This window comes from Thalassophryne amazonica, chromosome 13 (assembly GCF_902500255.1).
Source record: "Thalassophryne amazonica chromosome 13, fThaAma1.1, whole genome shotgun sequence".
NCBI lineage: Eukaryota > Metazoa > Chordata > Actinopteri > Batrachoidiformes > Batrachoididae > Thalassophryne > Thalassophryne amazonica.
This window is the reverse complement of record NC_047115.1, coordinates 59,408,738-59,428,290: the sequence shown is the minus strand read 5'-3', so window position 1 is coordinate 59,428,290 and position 19,553 is coordinate 59,408,738. Positions and strand designations below refer to the sequence as shown.

At 42.8% G+C, this 19,553-nt stretch overlaps 1 protein-coding gene across 1 annotated transcript in view; it reads left to right on the top strand.

The window, feature by feature from the left end:
* nid1a (nidogen 1a) overlaps positions 1 to 19,553 on the top strand; it is a 58,776-nt gene that overhangs the window by 16,977 nt on the left and 22,246 nt on the right. The window contains exons 6-12 of the mRNA XM_034184216.1: positions 1,218 to 1,469; positions 1,762 to 1,962; positions 3,418 to 3,651; positions 3,842 to 3,979; positions 4,582 to 4,710; positions 11,429 to 11,572; positions 15,478 to 15,597. Coding sequence (XP_034040107.1) covers positions 1,218 to 1,469; positions 1,762 to 1,962; positions 3,418 to 3,651; positions 3,842 to 3,979; positions 4,582 to 4,710; positions 11,429 to 11,572; positions 15,478 to 15,597 — 1,218 coding nt within the window. The remainder of the gene's footprint in view (positions 1 to 1,217; positions 1,470 to 1,761; positions 1,963 to 3,417; positions 3,652 to 3,841; positions 3,980 to 4,581; positions 4,711 to 11,428; positions 11,573 to 15,477; positions 15,598 to 19,553) is intronic.

Sequence of the window (19,553 nt, the reverse complement as noted above, 5' to 3'; positions counted from 1 at the left end):
TTCATAACAGAAATTAGGAGAGTACACACCTCTGCCAAGACTAAATTATCCACAAATAATACAAACAACATAGAGATATGATTGATCGACAGGCTTAATTAAGACTGCAGAGTTTTTGAGAAATTGACCAGAATTTTTGAAAATGTCTCACCACACTAATTTTCGTCATGCTTTAAATATCATGAACTATGGCTTTGGTTTCACTGGGTCATCTGAGTACCTAAACAATCCAAGACCCAAGGCAGTTCAGTCGTGTTGGTGGATGTGGCAACATGTGGCACCAGCACATACTCCCAGACCAGATGTGACCAAACCACACACAACTATAAACTGTAGATAAAAACTGATTTTACAAAATGTGGCTGTTATAGCAATTCCAGAATTCACCTACAACTACCCAAATGAACACCAGAATTTATCCAGATAGTCCTCTTCATCTGAATGGTCATCTCACAATCTGATAATCGCCTCTAAGCACATAACCTCCTCAGTGGACATGACAATGCCACTGGGCTGAAAATTCTTATTTGGCGTCTCTGTTAGCATGCCTTGCTAGCATGTTTTTTGTATGTGGTTTGTCTAGCTTGCCAAAAGTGAAATTGGTTACAGGTGGTACATCCTCTCCAGGGTATACCCTTCCTCGCCCCCGATGACTGCTGGGATAGTTCTCCAGCCCCCCGTGATCCTTGATTGGAGTAAGTGGGTTTAGGAAATAAATGAATGAATTGAACAATGATCAGATCATGGTAAAAGAATGAAAGAACAAATGACTTTGAGTGATGCAATACGAAGAAAAATAGTAATTGCCTAGGTCTAAATTCAGGTCGATGAGTACGGGCTAACCCAGGGGTGGGCAACGAGGACCCAGACACTGCAGGTTTTTCTTACAACCAATCACTGGACTCACCATTACTGGAATCACCTGCTGAGGTGATTGGTTGTAAGAAAAACCTGCAGTGTCTCGGCCCTTCATGGTACATGATTACCCACCTCTGGGCTAACCCGTCTAACAGGCATCACTCTTTGTTATCCCCTCAAGGTGAGCACATATGAATTAGAACATATCAGTTCTTTCATCATTACCTAATAATAGAAGTGTGTGTCCTTGCACAATGTTTCATATTATTATTTGAGAAATAGGGAAGTAGGGCTTTAGTTACATGGTTGTGGGGCCTGTCTTTATGACGTACATTGATGGTTTTGTTTTGTCTTTGCAGGAAAGCCACAGAGGATGAATGGCAAAGTGTATGGAAAAGTGTATGTGGGCAACTCTCCTTCTCCACAGGAGTTTACTGGCAATGATCTCCACTCATACGTCGTCGTGAATGATGGCCGTTCCTACGTAGCCATCAGTGACATCCCTTCTGATATTGGCCATTCACTTCAGCCCCTCGCAACCCTCGGTGGTGCGATCGGTTGGTCGTTTGCTTTGGAGAAACCCGGCTTCAAGAATGGCTTCAGTCTTATTGGTGAGGGAATATGTCCACTACTGCCCCACCACGTTTTGGAGCTTGTTCAGTCTTCACCAGGTTACACAATGACAATAGTGATGATAGATTAGATTGGAGAACCGTAAGTGTTAATACAACCATGTCAGGGATGTTTCAAGCAGAGTTTTTCACACAGCTGCAGTTCCGTTTACTGCGTCCAGCTGAATTCCCCTCACATTACCTCACTAAAAAGAGGGCAGCGAGCCAAAGTTCATGCAGGGCCATTGTGTGTTTGTCTTATAGTTAATATCTCCTTGTCCATCCTCCAAAGGGGGAGAGTTCACACGGCAGGTTGAGGTGATCTTTCTGCCAGGAAACGAAAAGCTAACAATCAGGCAGGAGTTCAAAGGCATTGATGAGCACGATCACCTGGTGGTGAACACCATGCTGGATGGACGGATCCCAGAGGTGCCTCGTGATTCCGTCGTGCAGATTGGTCCTTACTCCGAGATCTACCAGTACAGCAGCAACTGTAAGATACACCCTGAACACACAGTCATGACATTTGCTGTAAGTCACAGTGGGATTTAAGAAGGTTTTTTTTTTTTTTAACCTTTACCAAATGACGCTAAACCACTAAGAGAACACATCAAGTATACTAAGCAAATCTCCCACCACAGCACTTATGGACATGATATTCTTATTGTTGACGTCTGACAGTTGTCTTTTTTCTTTCACTGTGACGTAATTACAATTGTTAGCTCTTTAGTCAAGGTGATGTAAACTGTATTTAGTTTTGGACAGTATTGGAATATTTATTCATCAGCTTTAGAAAAGATTGGACAATACACAAGCATGAGAGAACAAGTAAATTGTGCACTTTGCAAAATCTACTTGGAGTATTTTATATGAACAGAAGAGAACCTTTCAAGTTTTCAATAGATGTTTAAAAATTAGATTCCATAATCAAACATTGTGCCCCTTAAGACAGTATCCCATTGCTGATTTGAGACAACTAACTGTGTACATGTTTGGGTAAAAAAAAAAAACAGATACCTGAACAGGGCATAAAAATGTGTGTAATCTGTGGTCATAGTGGTGTTGCAGGATGTAATGACTAAGCCGGAAATTTTTTTAACATGTTAAAAAAAATTGTGAGCCACAAAAGTGAATAATCAGATATAATTTAATGCAGAGGGTAATATGCACCTTTTACTTTAACCCGTTTATACCCAGATTTTTTTTTTTTTTTTTTTTTATAAGTGGAAAAAGTTGCATTAGTACCTTTGAGATTTTTTTATTGTGAGTAGAAAATGACAGTGATACACTTTGGCAACAATTGTTGCCAGTGGGGAAAAACGGGTGAATTTTATAGACAGCTTTGATTTATATTTTGTTACTGCATCATGAAATATATCATTGATGTTTCAATGCAGATTTGACTGTGCGGTCACTTTAATGCCAGGTTACAATTAAAGGCTAAAATTAAAACACAGTGCTGATTATTTTCTGTTCTGGCATAGAGCCAGTGGAGTGGAGTGCAGAAATCAGTGTGTGTGCATGTTCATAGACTCACTGTTTACTGACCCCTTCAAATCTCCTCTGGAAATATAATATACATCCATAATCCCATGAAAGGCCGCAGTCTTGAGCAAAACACAGTTTTCATATGCTAACAGATCTTTGTAGTAATTTCTTGTTATAACCACAGACATTAGTGCATACACTGCACACAGTACCATGATGCGTTTGCACGGTAACTCTCATGTTATTGTGCACTCAGTGTCACTTGCAGTTGGCAGTGTATAATTGTGTATAATACTATGACACACAACTTTAGACTGGTGTTGTGATTAATCGGCCCGATTTCACTATTTTTTGAAACAGAATGGCAGAAATCAGCATTGGGAGACTGGCTTTCCCTCATATTAACATAGATTTAATTTTATGTTGGAAGTTTTGTTCAGTTTGGTTTTTATCTTTTCAGTAATTACCTCATCCTCCACTCGGGATTACATTGTAATTCCGCCCAATGGTTCCCCTGAGCCCAGAACCTATCAATGGCGTCAAACCATCACTTTCCAGAGCTGCCAGTATGATGACTCTCCAAGAGATATGAGACCGACACAGCTGCTCAGTGTGGACCAGGTCTTTGTCTTGTACGACGTTAATAATCAACTCATCCGGTTTGCCATGAGCAACAAGATCGGGGATATCAATGGTGAGGTCGTGAGATTATTTTTTGTCTTCCTGTTTTAGTCTGAGCCTCACATCCTTCCTGGATAACAACATATAATATCCTGACTCTGAGACCATTATGAGAAAAGGCAGTAATTGTTGAATGGTGTTTATGATGAAAGTACTGGAGGTAACAGTACAAGAGAACTCTAAAATATGTAATCCATTCTAAGGAGGACAACCAGAGGAGAATCCATGTTTCACTGGAAGACATGGCTGTGACACCAATGCTGTGTGCAGACCTGAACACGGGACTCAGTTCACCTGCGAGTGCGCTGCTGGTTTCAACGGTGATGGACGCGCATGTTATGGTATGTTTGTAGGTATTGCTTGTGACCATAAAGAAGGTGTAGCACACTTTCAGCTTCACTATTAATATGATATATTGACATTTTCCTGAGCTATTTTTGACGTGAAGGAAATTGGAATGTTTCCACAAATTCTCCTCTAAATAACTTCTCAAGCCTTTTTTTCCTGGAGATCTTGGTAATCTCACCAGTTAGCAAGGAGAGCCTCATTCTGTAAACAGTGGTTTCCACAGTCCGAGAGCGGGTTAACATCTCTGGTGTGGTTCCAATCTCAGCCCACACTGTGGGTAACAATGTATCTTTGCACTGAAGACCAGACAGGAAGTGCTCCAAGGCACATGCAGAACTAAAAAGGATGGATGTAGTTCAGACACGGAAAAGATACAATCTTGAAGCATTTACAATTAGGAAATCTAATTATCTTGAAGCATTTACAATTAGGAAATCTAATTAAGCACTGCTCCTAGATTGTGTTCACAACATCTGATAGTGAAGGACACTTGTGATAAATCTGGATTTCAAAAACTTATTTGAAAAGCTCTGTACAAATGTTGCACTAATACAGCATTTATTACAATATGATAATCAGCTTTTGTCTTTTTCAGACATTGATGAGTGCAGAGAGACTCCGCACATCTGCGGACCCCATGCGATCTGCAACAATCAGCCCGGAACATTTCGCTGTGAATGTGAAGATGGCTATCAGTTCAGCAGTGATGGGCGGACGTGTATCCGTAAGTGGGATTTACATATTACTAATTACAGTTATGTTCCTTAAGTCTCACTTGGTATTGGGGATGTACTGGTTCAGACTATAAACTCCACAGAAAAATGGAACTGCTTCATTGGATCTTTGCTTCGCTCCTCTTCAGAAGGGACAACTCTGGTTCTTAACTCCTCTCAAAGCCATTAAAATATGTCAATCATGAGTCACTTTTGTGCGTATTAAAGCGACTAACTGGGACTCCTGTGTTGTTGCGAGAAAGAAACGAGAATTATCCTCTGTTCTGCTGCTCCAAACGCTGCGCCGCCAAATCAAGTTAGAAAGATAGAGTCTGCTCGGAATTAATAACTTCAAAGCAAATCGCCATTTAAATCAAATGACACCTCTTTCCAAATGTTATATTACAAACAATAAACTGCAATCGATCAAAAAGGGGTTTTTTTTCCTCCCAAAATGAGACGTCCTGGCTGATTGGCAGCAGCCCAAGAATGTATGGCTGCAGACATGCAGACTCCAGCAGCCAGCTGAGCTCAGTTCAGAGGTATGGAAAGACTTTCATGCTGTTAATGCCTGAAAGGAAATGCTTTTGACAAAAACTTCAGATTTTTTTCTGTCTATGTCCAGAGATCAAGGATCCACCATGTAGAGTTTATTTATGGCCAGAGATCAAGGATCCAGTGACCAATTTCATATTTATTTACTTTAACACTCAATAAAATGTTGACATAGAAAACCTGTAAAGCCTGCTTGTAGGACACAGAAAATTCACAGGAGGTATCAATAAGGGAATCGATAAGGAATCGGATTGATAAGCGGAATTGATAATGGTATCCATATCAATAAAATGCGATAAGCTGCAATTTACGCATGATCCGACTAGTCGACTAATTGCAAAAATAATCGCTGACTAGTTGACTATCAAAATAGTCGTTTGTGGCAGATCTAACATATATTACCAATTATTGGCCTGGGGGTGGCCGATTGTCAGCCTGGCCGATTATAAGTGCCAACATCTGCCTCTCTCTGCCTATCTGTATATCTGCCTGACTCTAGCGGGAGGTCCCGGAGCGCAGTAGGTTGGGTGGCTCCGGTGCAAAAAAAAAAAAAGAAGGGCGGGGGGGGGGGGGGGGGGGGGGGGGGTCTTGCGAAAAATGCTGTGCGCCACACTTAAAATAAACTGCACACAGTCCCGTCGCCAGATCTCAGTCTTAAGGGGGGCTTATGAAATCCACCAGGTGGGTACCACTATTAATAGCTTATTTTTGCTTATTTTCACTATTCACGCAGCCCTAATCCCTCACAATAATCATCACATTAACCATGACCGGACCAGCGCTCTCTCTCTCTCTCTCTCTCACACACACACACACACACAAACAAACAAACACGCGTGCACATGTTCGCACGCACACACACACACACACACACACACACACACACACAAGTACAAATAACCTATTAGATCACACGCAGCATCTCGAACTAAACAAACAAAAAAACACCACGGCGGGTGCATTTCAAAGCAACCAACAGAGGGGTAGCTACCAATTGCCAACACACACACACACACACCGCCAGCACCACCACCAACTGAGTGTGCACATGACGTATTAGATGACAACCAGCATCTCAAACTAAAAAAAAAAAAAAACACCACGGCGGGTGCATTTCAAAGCAACCAACAGAGGGGTCGCAGTCGCAATAGTACCAATTGCAACACACACACACACACACACACCTGTGGTGGATGCTGGTCCTTCAAGGAGGGGAAGCTCAATTTCGGCCTACGTCATAAAATGTGTCGGTTTATTTATACGTAAATTCTACCCTCCGTTCCTTTTCAATAAACAGTACGTTTTATTTGTTACAGCACTTCCAGTCAGTCAGCTCTCCCCACCTTTTGCAACAAATTAATCTGAGGAGTTGATCGGCCCTGCTGTTTAACTCTAAGTTTTTCTTCATAAGGAAGACTATCAGATGGCTTCGCCAAAATCTGGTCCACAACATTCAAATTGTCTGCCATTATGTGCAGCTTGCTACCTAGCTAGCTGGGACTGGTGCGAGGCTCGTGTGAAGTTTGTCCGCCTGTGAGTGCTTTGTGACAGTGGAGGAGCTCAGCAGCACCCGCTGCTCGGTAGGGACAGAAACTGCGATAGAAGTCAGAAAGAGTGATAGAAGTCAGTCTCCAAACACAAGCAGCTACAAAAAAAAACACCAGAAATAGAAGCTCGATTTGTCGCTAGTCATTTTTAACAAAGAAAATGCCGCTAAGAGGATTAGGAAAGTCTCCGGTTCAACTCAGAACAGAATGAAAATTAAAAAATGCTCCCACAGATGTTTACACCAAAAGATCGCTGATTCGCTCATTTCGCTGTCAATCAAAAAGGGATTCAGCCTCAGACAGATCATCCAATCATCATGCAGAAGCTGAGCGTCCGGGCCAGCCGAGGCCAGCCCACTGCCCCATAGACGCGCGGAATTCCTCCGCACGTCTGTCTCAATCTGCCGAAAAAGTGCTGATGTCCACATCTTTTCACAATTCCTGTGCTAGCCAGATGACGTCCCAGATAAAACATAGCGTCCAGTTTGGAAATGAACGGCACATTCCACTGTTACAGGAGTTTTTGTCATGGAAAGAGGAGAGGAGGCTTCGCGCGTCGCGGCGGTGCTGCATGGTGCAAAGCAACGCCGTGATGAAGCCTCACAGGACATGTTCTGGCATGTCCAGGCACATCCACAATTTCTCAGATAATCACTCGATGGAAAAACCACCGACAGCTGTCTGAACGCCATCTCAAAGCTGTCCTGTGAGACCAAAACGGAGGTGGTTTTGTCTCGCTCCAGTAGCGAATCCATTGTGACGCGCGAAGCCTCCGCTTGGCTTTCCATGACAAAATCTCTTGTTAAAAGTGAAATCTGCCGGAAAATGGTTGATGTCCAGCTCTTGTGATAACCAGAGAAATTGCACACGATGGTCACGGATCCATACAGCCATCCGTTTAGAAATGAAATGGTCGCTCAGCCTGTCGATGACGGCTTCGGAGTGCGGCGCACCACCAGTCGCTCTGGGCCATCCTTAAAGCGACAGTAACACTCCGTAATCTCTTTGAAGCCCATAAAATTTTCACCAAAAACCATCTGAATTTCTCGAATGGTGTCCGCTTTGATGTCCCTCACAGTTTCTGAAAAAAGTTTGATCAAGCAAAGCGGCAGTCTCTGAGCCATTCCTAAACAATGAAAAAAACGACGAGATGGATGGACCACTCCTCACTCAAAGCCTGCTCACAGGCGAATGACGCAACCAACAGGCGTGAAAAAACTCATGCATGCGCACAAAGGTTCAAGCTTGTCTGACGCAATCACACGTGATTCAAATCCATATGATTTTTGAAAAAAATAATAAGGTCGGATACTTTTCTAAAAGACCTCGTAAATAAGTCATTTGATTTTATTGTGTTATCCTCAGCATTTGACTCATGTACCAGTACTGCTGTTTGTATAGATGGAAATGTCCATATGAACAAGGGCATCAGTTCGAAGTCTGTTACAATATTAGCTGCTGAAAGCTATCATGTTAGCAGCTGTCTCAGCCAATCCTCCTTTTTCTTCTTCTTTTGGCTGCTCTCGTTAGGGGTCACCACAGCAGATCAACCATTTCTGTCTCATCCTGTCATGTGCATCTTCCACTGTCATTCCAACCACCTGCATGTCCTCCTGCAGCACATCTGTAAACCTCCTCTTTGGCCTCCCTCTTCTCCTCCTGCCTGGTGGCTCCATCTTCAGCATCCTTCTCTCTATATACCCTGGGTCCCTCCTCTGCACGTGTCAAACCATCTCAATCTCACCTCTCTGACTTTGTCTCCAAACCGTCCCACCTGAGCTGTCCCTCAGATATGTTCCTTCCTAATCTTGTCCATTCTTGTCACTCCCAAAGAGAATCTCAACATCTTCAGCTCTTCCACCTCCAGCTCTGCCTCCTGTCTTTTTGTTAGTGCCACCGTATCTAAACCGTACAACATAGCTGGTCTCACTACTGTCTTGTAAACTTTCCCCTTCACTGTTGCTGATATTCTTCTGTCACAAATCACTCCTGCTAAGTTTCTTCACCCGCTCCACCCTGCCTACACTCTCTTCTTAACCTCTCTATCACACTCTCCATTAGCTTGGACAGTTGATCCCAAATATTTAAACTCATCTACTTTCACCACTTCTACTCCTTGTAACTGCACTATTTCACTGGGCTCCCTCTCATTCACACACATGTACTCAGTCTTGCTGCTACTGGCGTTCATTCCCCTTCTCTCCAGAGCGTATCTCTACCTCTCCAGGCTAGTCTCAGTCTGCTCTCTACTCTCATAACAGATCACAATGTTATCTGCAAACATCATAGTCCGTGGAAACTGCTGTCTCATCTCATTTATCAACCTGTCCATTGCCATTGTGAACAAGAAAGGATTCAGGACTGATCCTTGGTGTAATCCCACCTCCACCTTGAATGCATCTGTCATTCCTACTGCACATCTCACCGCCGTCACACTGTCCTTGCACATGTCCTGCACCACCCTCACATACTTCTCTGTCACTCCAGACTTCCTCATACAATACCACAACTCTTCTCTTGGCACCCTATCATAAGCTTTCTCTAAATCCACAAACACACAATGTAATTCCTTCTGGCCTTCTCAATACTTCTCCATCAGTACTCAGAGTAAAAATTGCATCTGTTGTGCTCTTTCTCGGCATGAAACCATATTGCTGCTGTTTTCTAAGCCTAGCTTCTACTACTCTTTCCCATAACTTCATGCATTGGCTGATCAACTTTATGCCTCTGTAGTTACTGCAGCTCTGCACATCATAATTGTTCTTGAAAATAGGAACCAGCACACTTCATCTCCAGTCCTCAGGCATCTTCTCACTTTCCAAGATTTTATTAAACAGTTTGGTTAGAAACTCCATTGCCATCTCTCCTAGACATTTCCATGCCTCCACTGGAATGTCATCACCCAATCCAGATTTAGAAAAACAATGCATGGTTATATACGAGGGCTGTCAATAAAGTTACGGTCCTTTTTATTTTTTTCAAAAACTATATGGATTTCATTCATATGTTTTTACGTCAGACATGCTTGAACCCTCGTGCGCGTGCGTGAGTTTTTCCACGCCTGTCGGTGACGTCATTCGCCTGTGAGCACTCCTTGTGGGAGGAGTCGTCCAGCCCCTCGTCGGAATTCCTTTGTCTGAGAAGTTGCTGAGAGACTGGCGCGTTGTTTGATCAAAATTTTTTCTAAACCTGTGAGACACATCGAAGTGGACACGGTTCGAAAAATTAAGCTGGTTTTCAGTGAAAATTTTAACGGCTGATGAGAGATTTTGAGGTGATTCTGTCGCTTTAAGGACTTTTCACGGTGCGAGACGTCGCGCTGCGCTCTCAGGCGGCGTCGTCAGCCTGTTCAAGCTGAAAACCTCCACATTTCAGGCTCTATTGATCCAGGACGTCGTGAGAGAACAGAGAAGTTTCAGAAGAAGTCGGTTTCAGCATTTTATCCGGATATTCCACTGTTAAAGGAGATTTTTTTAATGAAAGACGTGCGGACGGGTCCGCGCGTCGGGACGCAGCCGCCGCGACGCTCCGCCACAGGAAAAACACCTCTGTTGAAAGCCTTAAGGACAAGTTGGAACATGTCCTGCCTGTTAAACAATTTCTCATATACTCACTCCACTGAAAGCCATCAAAAGCCGCCTGGATTTTACAAATGGTTATCAACACGGAGGTGTTTTTCCTGTGCCGCCGCACCGCGTCGGCTGCGTCCCGACGCGCGGACCCGTCCGCACGTCTTTCATTAAAAAAATCTCCTTTAACAGTGGAATATCCGGATAAAATGCTGAAACCGACTTCTTCTGAAACTTCTCTGTTCTCTCACGACGTCCTGGATCAATAGAGCCTGAAATGTGGAGGTTTTCAGCTTGAACAGGCTGATGACGCCGCCTGAGAGCGCTGAGCGACGTCTCACACCGTGAAAAGTCCTTAAAGCGACAGAATCACCTCAAAATCTCTCATCAGCTGTTAAAATTTTCACTGAAAACCAGCTTAATTTTTCGAACCGTGTCCACTTCGATGTGTCTCACAGGTTTAGAAAAAATTCTGATCAAACAATGCGCCAGTCTCTCAGCAACTTCTCAGACAAAGGAATTCCGACGAGGGGCTGGACGACTCCTCCCACAAGGAGTGCTCACAGGCGAATGACGTCACCGACAGGCGTGGAAAAACTCACGCATGCGCACGAGGGTTCAAGCATGTCTGACGTAAAAACATATGAATGAAATCCATATAGTTTTTGAAAAAAATAAAAAGGACCGTAACTTTATTGACAGCCCTCGTATGTTCAAAAAATAATATTTTCCATTTCACTCTAGGAGTGAAATGGAAATAAATTTGACAAATGTTTTCTCCTAAATGAATTTATAAGGTAACTGAGCTAGCAAGCTCTCTACTGTAGCATCATGGTTGGTCATAAAGTCCGACAACAATTTTTTATATATATATCGCACATACCTCACTACAAGCATATCTAATATTTAGATTTTTACCATGTGCATAGCATATAAGTGTTTTGTTTTTTAGCTCTTTAAATTTCTGATATGATATTTGGTCATTTTTACATGTGAGCTTGTCAGGACACTGAAGTCATTTGTTCCTGTGTAATGACCATCTGTCTTCCTTTCTGCAGAGGTAAATCAGCCTGTGGATCACTGTGCGGCAGGCACGCACAGCTGCGACATTCCTGAGCGCGCTCAGTGCAGCTACACCGGAGGCTCCACCTATATCTGCTCTTGCCTTCCAGGATTCATAGGAGATGGTCGAAGCTGTCAAGGTTTCGCACCCAGATACAAAATTCACTGCACATGTGCTGAACATTCACTTTCAGTTTGTGGGCGATACAAATTATGAAAAACATTGAGAAGATACTGGATTTAGCTCACAGTGTTTAAAATGCTGTGCTTGATAGATATTATAGCTCATTTCAGTATTTAGGTTTAGTTTGCAGTAGATTTAAAGGAGTACAATTTTAAAACAAATTCTGTTTTTCTGTGCCAAGGCATGTATTTGAAACAGTGGACTTGTGCTGTAAAGGCAATCACATGTGTATTTCTTCTGTGACCAGCAGAGAACACATGTGAGAGAGGATCTAGTGTCTTTCAGTTTTTATAAATTTTATATATTGTTTAGGTTGTTGTTATATACATACTATTATTATCACACACGCATGCTTTTAATATAAAGATGATTTACTTCCCCCCTGCTAGAATGGCATGTGACTCCATAATGTAATTATCAATGTCCTTTGTTCAGTGTTGTTAGCTAATAACCATAGTTTCTCCAAAAATGTTAGTTCTATCAATGTTCCGTATTGGCGGCGTTCATCCTTCACCCAAAATACATAAGACAACCAAATGGCAAATGTTAGTTCTCCACAGTTTTTCTATGATTGAAGTTATACACACATATGCACGCATGCACCTTTTGTCTTTTCTGCATTCTGTGACAACCAGGTGCTTTTATTTGTACACACCCACAAACAGAGACAGTGGCAGAAGACATCAAAGGCACTACACTACACTACACTCATGGTAATGATGACATGACACTTAACCCACTCATGATAACGGCAACATGACACTGAACTAAACTGATTAAACCAATTGAACTACAGAAACACAAATCAACAACACTAACAACATTATTAAACTAGCATGAACCACAACACCAACATTTAAAACCCTGAACTCCCATGGTGCATTGCAGCACAACATCCACTGTTCACTGCTGTTAGCTAACATCGCTAGTTTCTCCGAAAATATTAGTCCTATCAACTTTCCGTTTTCGCAGCGTATGTGCTTCACCCAAAATACATAAGCATACCAAACGGCAAATGTGATCAAAGCCATACACACACACACACACACACACACACACATAATAGCCAAGCGGCCTCTGTGTGTGTGTGTGTGTGTGTGTGTACACACACACACACATATATATATATATATATATATATATATATATATATATATATATATATATATATATATATATATATATATATATATATATATATATATTAGGGCTGGGCAACGTTAACGCGCTAACGTTGCGTTAATTATTGAGGTCATTATTGCCGACAATTTTGTTCCTCCCCTTAACGCTGCGGTTTATTTTTTTTAGCCTTTTATGACTGTTGCACGTTGCTTTTTATTTTGAAAGCGTCAGTCGGGGGCGAGCTTATGCTGCTGCTTCCTGCTGATAGCTGACTTCACACAGAAAACGACACGAGGATCGAGAAAAGTACAGGCTATGCAATGCACAACAAAACAAAATGCAGAAAGACGCTGAACTTTTGAATGGAAATTTTTGGTACAAAGTTCTACAGGATCAGGCCCGGATCCAGACCGGTTTGGACCGATGCAATTTTTTTTTACGCATCGTTCATCATCGGTAAAAAAAAAAAAACTTGAATAATCTCGAAAAGCCGAACGTGTCCCCGCGGTGAACACAGCTTTTCGGTGGTTTTCATGTCAACCTATAGTCCATAAATTATACGGATTTTTCCGAGTTTCAGAGTCATACGGACGTACAGATAAAGTCGGATATTCAGGGTTTGGTCTGTAATAAACTATTTCTGCAGCGCGGCTCCACTTTGAAGCCATGAACCATTGAAGCAATGCTTCGATCCAGTAGCTCGTTGGTTCTTTGATTCACTGCTCTTCAGAAACGGCAAGCCAATTCTTAACCCCTCGCAAAGCCATTAAAATATCGTCAGTCACTTTTGTGTGGATTAAAGTCACTAACTGGGACTCTTGTCTTGTTGCTGTCAAGAAACGAGAATCGTCCTCCGTTCCGTTCACACAGCTCGAAACGCTGCACGGCTGAGACAGAGTCCGGTCGGAATTAATAACTTCAAAATGAATAAAATGACACGTCTTTCCAAATGTAATACAGACAAGAAACTACAATCGACTAAAACGTTTTTTTTCCTCCCAAAATGAAACGTGCTGTATTTTCTTTTCAAATTACATCCTGAAGTGAAGCACAGCAGCTGTAAACTCAGCTCAGATATATGGAAACACATTCATGCCAATGTCTGAAAGGAAATGCTTTTGACAAAAACTACAGATTTTGTTTATTCCTATTTATGTCCAGAGATCAAGGATTCACCATGTAGAGTTCATTATGTACAAAGTTTAAGGATCCAGTGACTAAATTCATATTTATTAAAATGTTCAATTTCAATTCAATTTAATCAGCTTATAAAGTGCCAAATCACAACAAAATCTAAATGTACTAAAACAAATACATCACAATTGTACACATATCAAATTGTGGTATGTGTACAATTGTGACGTATTTGTTTTAGTACATTTAGTCATGGACATGAATATTGTTATTTTGATATGAAACAGGATAACAGATGACCTGTCAGTGGTTTTGTATTTGATTTCAATAGTGTGTTTCAGTTGAAATTTACATTTTCAAATTTATGCAGTGTTCATTTACATTTTCAAATAAAACTGTGCTTTTAAGCGGCTTTTGAATTCATTTTTGGGTTTCACATATACCATGCGATTAATCATGATTAATCACAGAAAGTCACTGAGTTAATGCGATTAAGATTTTTATGTTTGCCCACCCCTAATATATATATATATATATACACACACACACACACATACAGACATATTTTTTTTTGTGTGTGTACATTAGATTTATTAACAATGCCTCAGCAAACTATTGGTTACCATTTTCTAAAATAATTTTATTCTTGTCAACATTTTATTATTATTTTTTAGTCAAGATTAAAGTCATTTCATGATAACGCATTTGCAAGCCAAAATGTGCTTGAAAAACCTACACTGTTGGTGCATACAACGGTCCAACATACCGTCAGATTCATAAGTCATTGGACAGCGACATGATTTTTGTCATTTTGCCTCTGTAACACCCCACAATGGAGATGAAATGAAACATTCAATATGTGTGTGTAGATTTCAGGTAAGTGTTTTCACAAACTATAACTTTAACCATGAAGTAATTACAGTCATTTTTATACACAGTCCCTCCATTTTTAGAGGCCATAAGTAATTGGATAAACGAAGTATGATTAATTGGATAAACTCAATATTCATAATAGTCACTTTTACAGGCAGTTTTCTATAGACAAGTCTTAGGATAGATATCTGAACATTTCCAAGACTGAATATGTGTTGGACTTCATCTACATCAGTCATTAACAGAATTTGAGTTTCATGGGGTGTGACTTTGACAACAACAACAGAAAAAAAAAGCTGAATTGAACATTAGCGTCTGATGGAAAGTGCTGTGTGACATGAATCCATATGTAATACTCATCCGGGATGCTTTTGAAATGGTTGTCAGTGTTTAAGTGGGTCCAAACACTGTAATTGTTAAAACATCTGCTCGGGCACAGCTGGTTACGTAACACTGAAATATCCTGCAAAGAGCACGTGTATTTTATTTCAGAGTCAGCCTGTGGTTGTCTTGGCTCATCGCCACACTGGACAAGGCGTAGTGTTTCCTCCAGTTTGTTTTCGTCCTTTTATGGCGACAGATTGACAGATTGATGTGAGCGAAGTTGTGCGCAAAAGGCAAAAACAGGCAGAAAGCACAAGTGCAACCGAGGCTGATTCTGGACCTCTAAAAATGAAACACTCACCTGCTTCATGCTCATTACTGATTCTTGACTTGTGTTCCTGCCTGAAGACGTGGACGAGTGTCAGCCAGGCAGGTGTCATCAGGACGCAGTCTGTTATAACACCCAGGGATCCTTTACCTGCCAGTGCAGGCCCGGTTACTATGGCGATGGCTTCTATTGCTCCTCAGGTAAGTCTATTGAATGTCATCACTCATTTCTCATTTCAGCAGACTGGATGTTTTTGTTTGTAAGCCTGTTTTTGGGTTCTTGTCGTTGTTGTTTTTTGAAATTTTTTAGTTGTACACATAAAATAAGGAAACATTTTCATCCCCAGATATTTTCAAATTTTCCCACATATTTGGGTAAGACTTGTGTTTTGATTTGCGTTCCTTCGCAGAGCAGCGGAGCAGGTAGCTCAGTGGGATGGGGGTTCGGCTGCCAATATGTAGACCTGTGCTAAATCCAAATACACCCACTAGCCTACTGTATAGTAGGCAAGGAACAGTACACATATACATAGGGCATCTGAATATTCACTGCGCATTTACAACCCCTGGCAAAAATTATGGAATCACCGGCCTCTGAGGATGTTCATTCAGTTGTTTAATTTTGTAGAAAAAAAAGCAGATCACAGACATGACACAAAACTAAAGTCATTTCAAATGGCAACTTTCTGGCTTTAAGAAACACTATAAGAAATCAAGAAAAAAAGATTGTGGCAGTCAGTAACGGTTACTTTTTTAGACCAAGCAGAGGAAAAAAATATGGAATCACTCAATTCTGAGGAAAAAATTATGGAATCACCCTGTAAATTTTCATCCCCAAAACTAACACCTGCATCATATCAGATCTGCTCGTTAGTCTGCATCTAAAAAGGAGTGAACACACCTTGGAGAGCTGTTGCACCAAGTGGACTGACATGAATCATGGCTCCAACATGAGAGATGTCAATTGAAACAAAGGAGAGGATTATCAAACTCTTAAAAGAGAGTAAATCATCACGCAATGTTGCAAAAGATGTTGGTTGTTCAGTCAGCTGTGTCTAAACTCTGGACCAAATACAAACAACATGGGAATGTTGTTAAAGGCAAACATACTGGTAGACCAATGAAGACAAAGCGTCAAGACAGAAAACTTAAAGCAATATGTCTCAAAAATTGAAAAATGTACAACAAAACAAATGAGGAACGAATGGGAGGAAACTGCAGTCAACGTCTGTGACCGAACTGTAAGAAACCGCCTAAAGGAAATGGGATTTACATACAGAAAAGCTAAACGAAAGGCATCATTAACACCTAAACAGAAAAAAACAAGGTTACAATGGGCTAAGGAAAAGCAATTGTGAACTGTGGATGACTGGATGAAAGTCATATTCAGTGATGAATCTCGAATCTGCATTGGGCAAGGTGATGATGCTGGAACTTTTGTTTGGTGCCTTTCCAATGAGATTTATAAAGATGACTGCCTGAAGAGAACATGTAAATTTCCACAGTCATTGATGATATGGGGCTGCATGTCAGGTAAAGGCACTGGGGAGATGGCTGTCATTACATCATCAATAAATGCACAAGTTTATGTTGATATTTTGGACAATTGAAAGGATGTTTGGGGATGATGAAATCATTTTTCTGTTATGTGTCGGACGCAGCCCGGAGAACCGACCAGCGTTTGAAGGACCCAGTATAAAATAAGCAGAGCACGGTACAAAGGCTAACTGAATTTAATACATAACAGTGATACAAAACAACAGAAGAGTGTGCGGTCTGGCGTGGTGGTGATACGGTGCGCTCCCAGCAGCGCTAACGGTCCGGAGCCAGAAGCCGTTCGGACCCAAGGACCCCGCCGACACCCCCCAGGTGGCCGCAACAAACCGAGTCTGTGAAAGAAGGAACCATTATGTGAGTCCACACTCTACACACAGAGAGACCACTCAAAGGTGTACATAAACAGCAAACACTTCCTGGCTTAATTATTAATCAGCTTCCCAACCTGCAGGCATGGAACATCCAGTTCACAAAACTCCACTGCAGTGGAAGCCGATACATGACTAACGTACAGCTCAATATAATAAGGTGTGAGGGACACCACATTTACTGACTGTATAAACGTTAGTCACAAAATCTAACGTACCTCAGGAAGTGTGCTGACGAGCGTGAGACCTCACCCCCTCTTTCACAGACCGTGCATCAAACCCTGGACGTTCTCTGCATCCACTGATGATGAGATGGCTCCCGAGACGACGATCTCACCCGTCTGGTCACAAGGTCGAGTCTCTGGCAAATACACACTGTATACTCCAGTCTTAAATGCCACCATGTTCCAATCCATATAGATGCACCACAGCTGTGAGTCCTGACGAGCCGCAGGTGATCAGGGTGAGGTCCTGATAACCTCAGCTACACAGCCACTCAGTCCCAAATGCAAGCCACCTGGAAGGAAAAACAAAAGACAGAAACAAAAAGGCAGCCAGGCCCCCCAGCCATACAACAGTACCCCACCCTCACGGGAAGCCTCCCCGCGACCACACAAACCTGGCCCAGGAGAAACACCCCCCTCCAGGGACCATGGCTGGAAACCGCATCTGCATTCGTCTTCCAACAGAATGGTTGATGTCCTCTCCTCTGGCTGCATCCTTGCCTTTGTTTCAGTCAGTCACTTAGCACAGGTGTGGCCAGGAGTTCTTAAACCTGTGCGGTCAGCCTTTATCCAACCATGTTCGGTCTTTAGTCATAAAACAAAAAAGACAAACACAAACAACCAAAACACCCCCCCCCTCCCCAGGGGACCGTCCCATCAAACCCCGGGAAGAGGAGAAAAGAAAAACCCCAAACTTAAGCTTACAAATAAAAGTGCTAAAACACCCCCCCCCCCCCCCCCCAAACGACATGTAGGGACCAACACCCCCCAGAGGACTTCCCGCCAGCTCCAGGAGTAATAACCACAGCCGAGGTCCCTCTGGGATCCAACGTCACCCACGGGGACTCCCAGCGCCTCCACTCGTCAACCCCAGGAGACGCCTCCCCTCATGACCAACGGACCCAGCCCCGGCCGTCTATGGCTAGATGGACCCACAGCCCTTTCCCCCCCAGAGGACACCACAGTCAAACCCTGAGGGCGGAAACTGGGGGGAAAAACAAGAAGAGAGGAAAAAAAAAAAACATACAAACAAAACAACCCCAACCCCACCCCCTTGGCGCAGTGGAAACTGGAAGCACGTCCAGTGTCACCAACCGTGACTATACCCCAGAAGCCAACCGGGAGGAGTGGAACAGCGGTTATGGCAAACAGCACAAAACGGCGCCACTCCTCCGACTTCTACACCAGCCACTAGCTGCGGGTATATCCCACTGCCCCAAACCTCAGCCACGCCGATGGCAGACGGCCAAAGGCGTGCTGAAGCCGGAGGTGGAACAGGGAATCAAAAAACACCCCCCCCCCCCCCCAGGTGCAGAGGTTACCCGGGAAACGCCCAGTATAACCACACTGCACCACTCCAGCAACGCCGACACTACGGCTCACCCGGCTGGAGCCAGAGGAGAAGAGAGGGAAGAAAAAGAAAATACCCCAAAACCCCCCCCCCCCCGGGTGCAGAGGCTACCCGGGAAACGCCCAGTATAACCACACTGCACCACTCCAGCAACGCCGACACTACGGCTCACCCGGCTGGAGCCAGAGGAGAAGAGAGGGAAGAAAAAGAAAATACCCCAAAACCACCCCCCCCCCCCCCCCCCCCCGGGTGCAGAGGCTACCTGGGAAATGCCCAGCACAACCAAACTGCACCCCTCCAGCAACGCCGACACTACGGCTCACCCGGCTGGAGTCAGAGGAGAAGAGAGGGCATAACACAAAAAAAAAAAAAAAAAACCCAGTACCACCCCATCACCCCCCAGGGGACCGTCCCATCAAACCCTGGGGAGGTGAAACAAAAAGAAATAAAAAGAAAGACTAACAGACCAACATACAGTTGTTTGGGTCTTTTTTTTTTTTTTTTCTTTTTGACAGAACTGCAGGGTCACGACCCAGACACTAAATAGTGTAAAACAAAAAATAAAATCCCACACAAAAACCAACTCAAAAAACACCCACACGAAATGAACTAACACAAAACAAATCAGTGACGTATACCGTTAAGCTCAAACAAGTC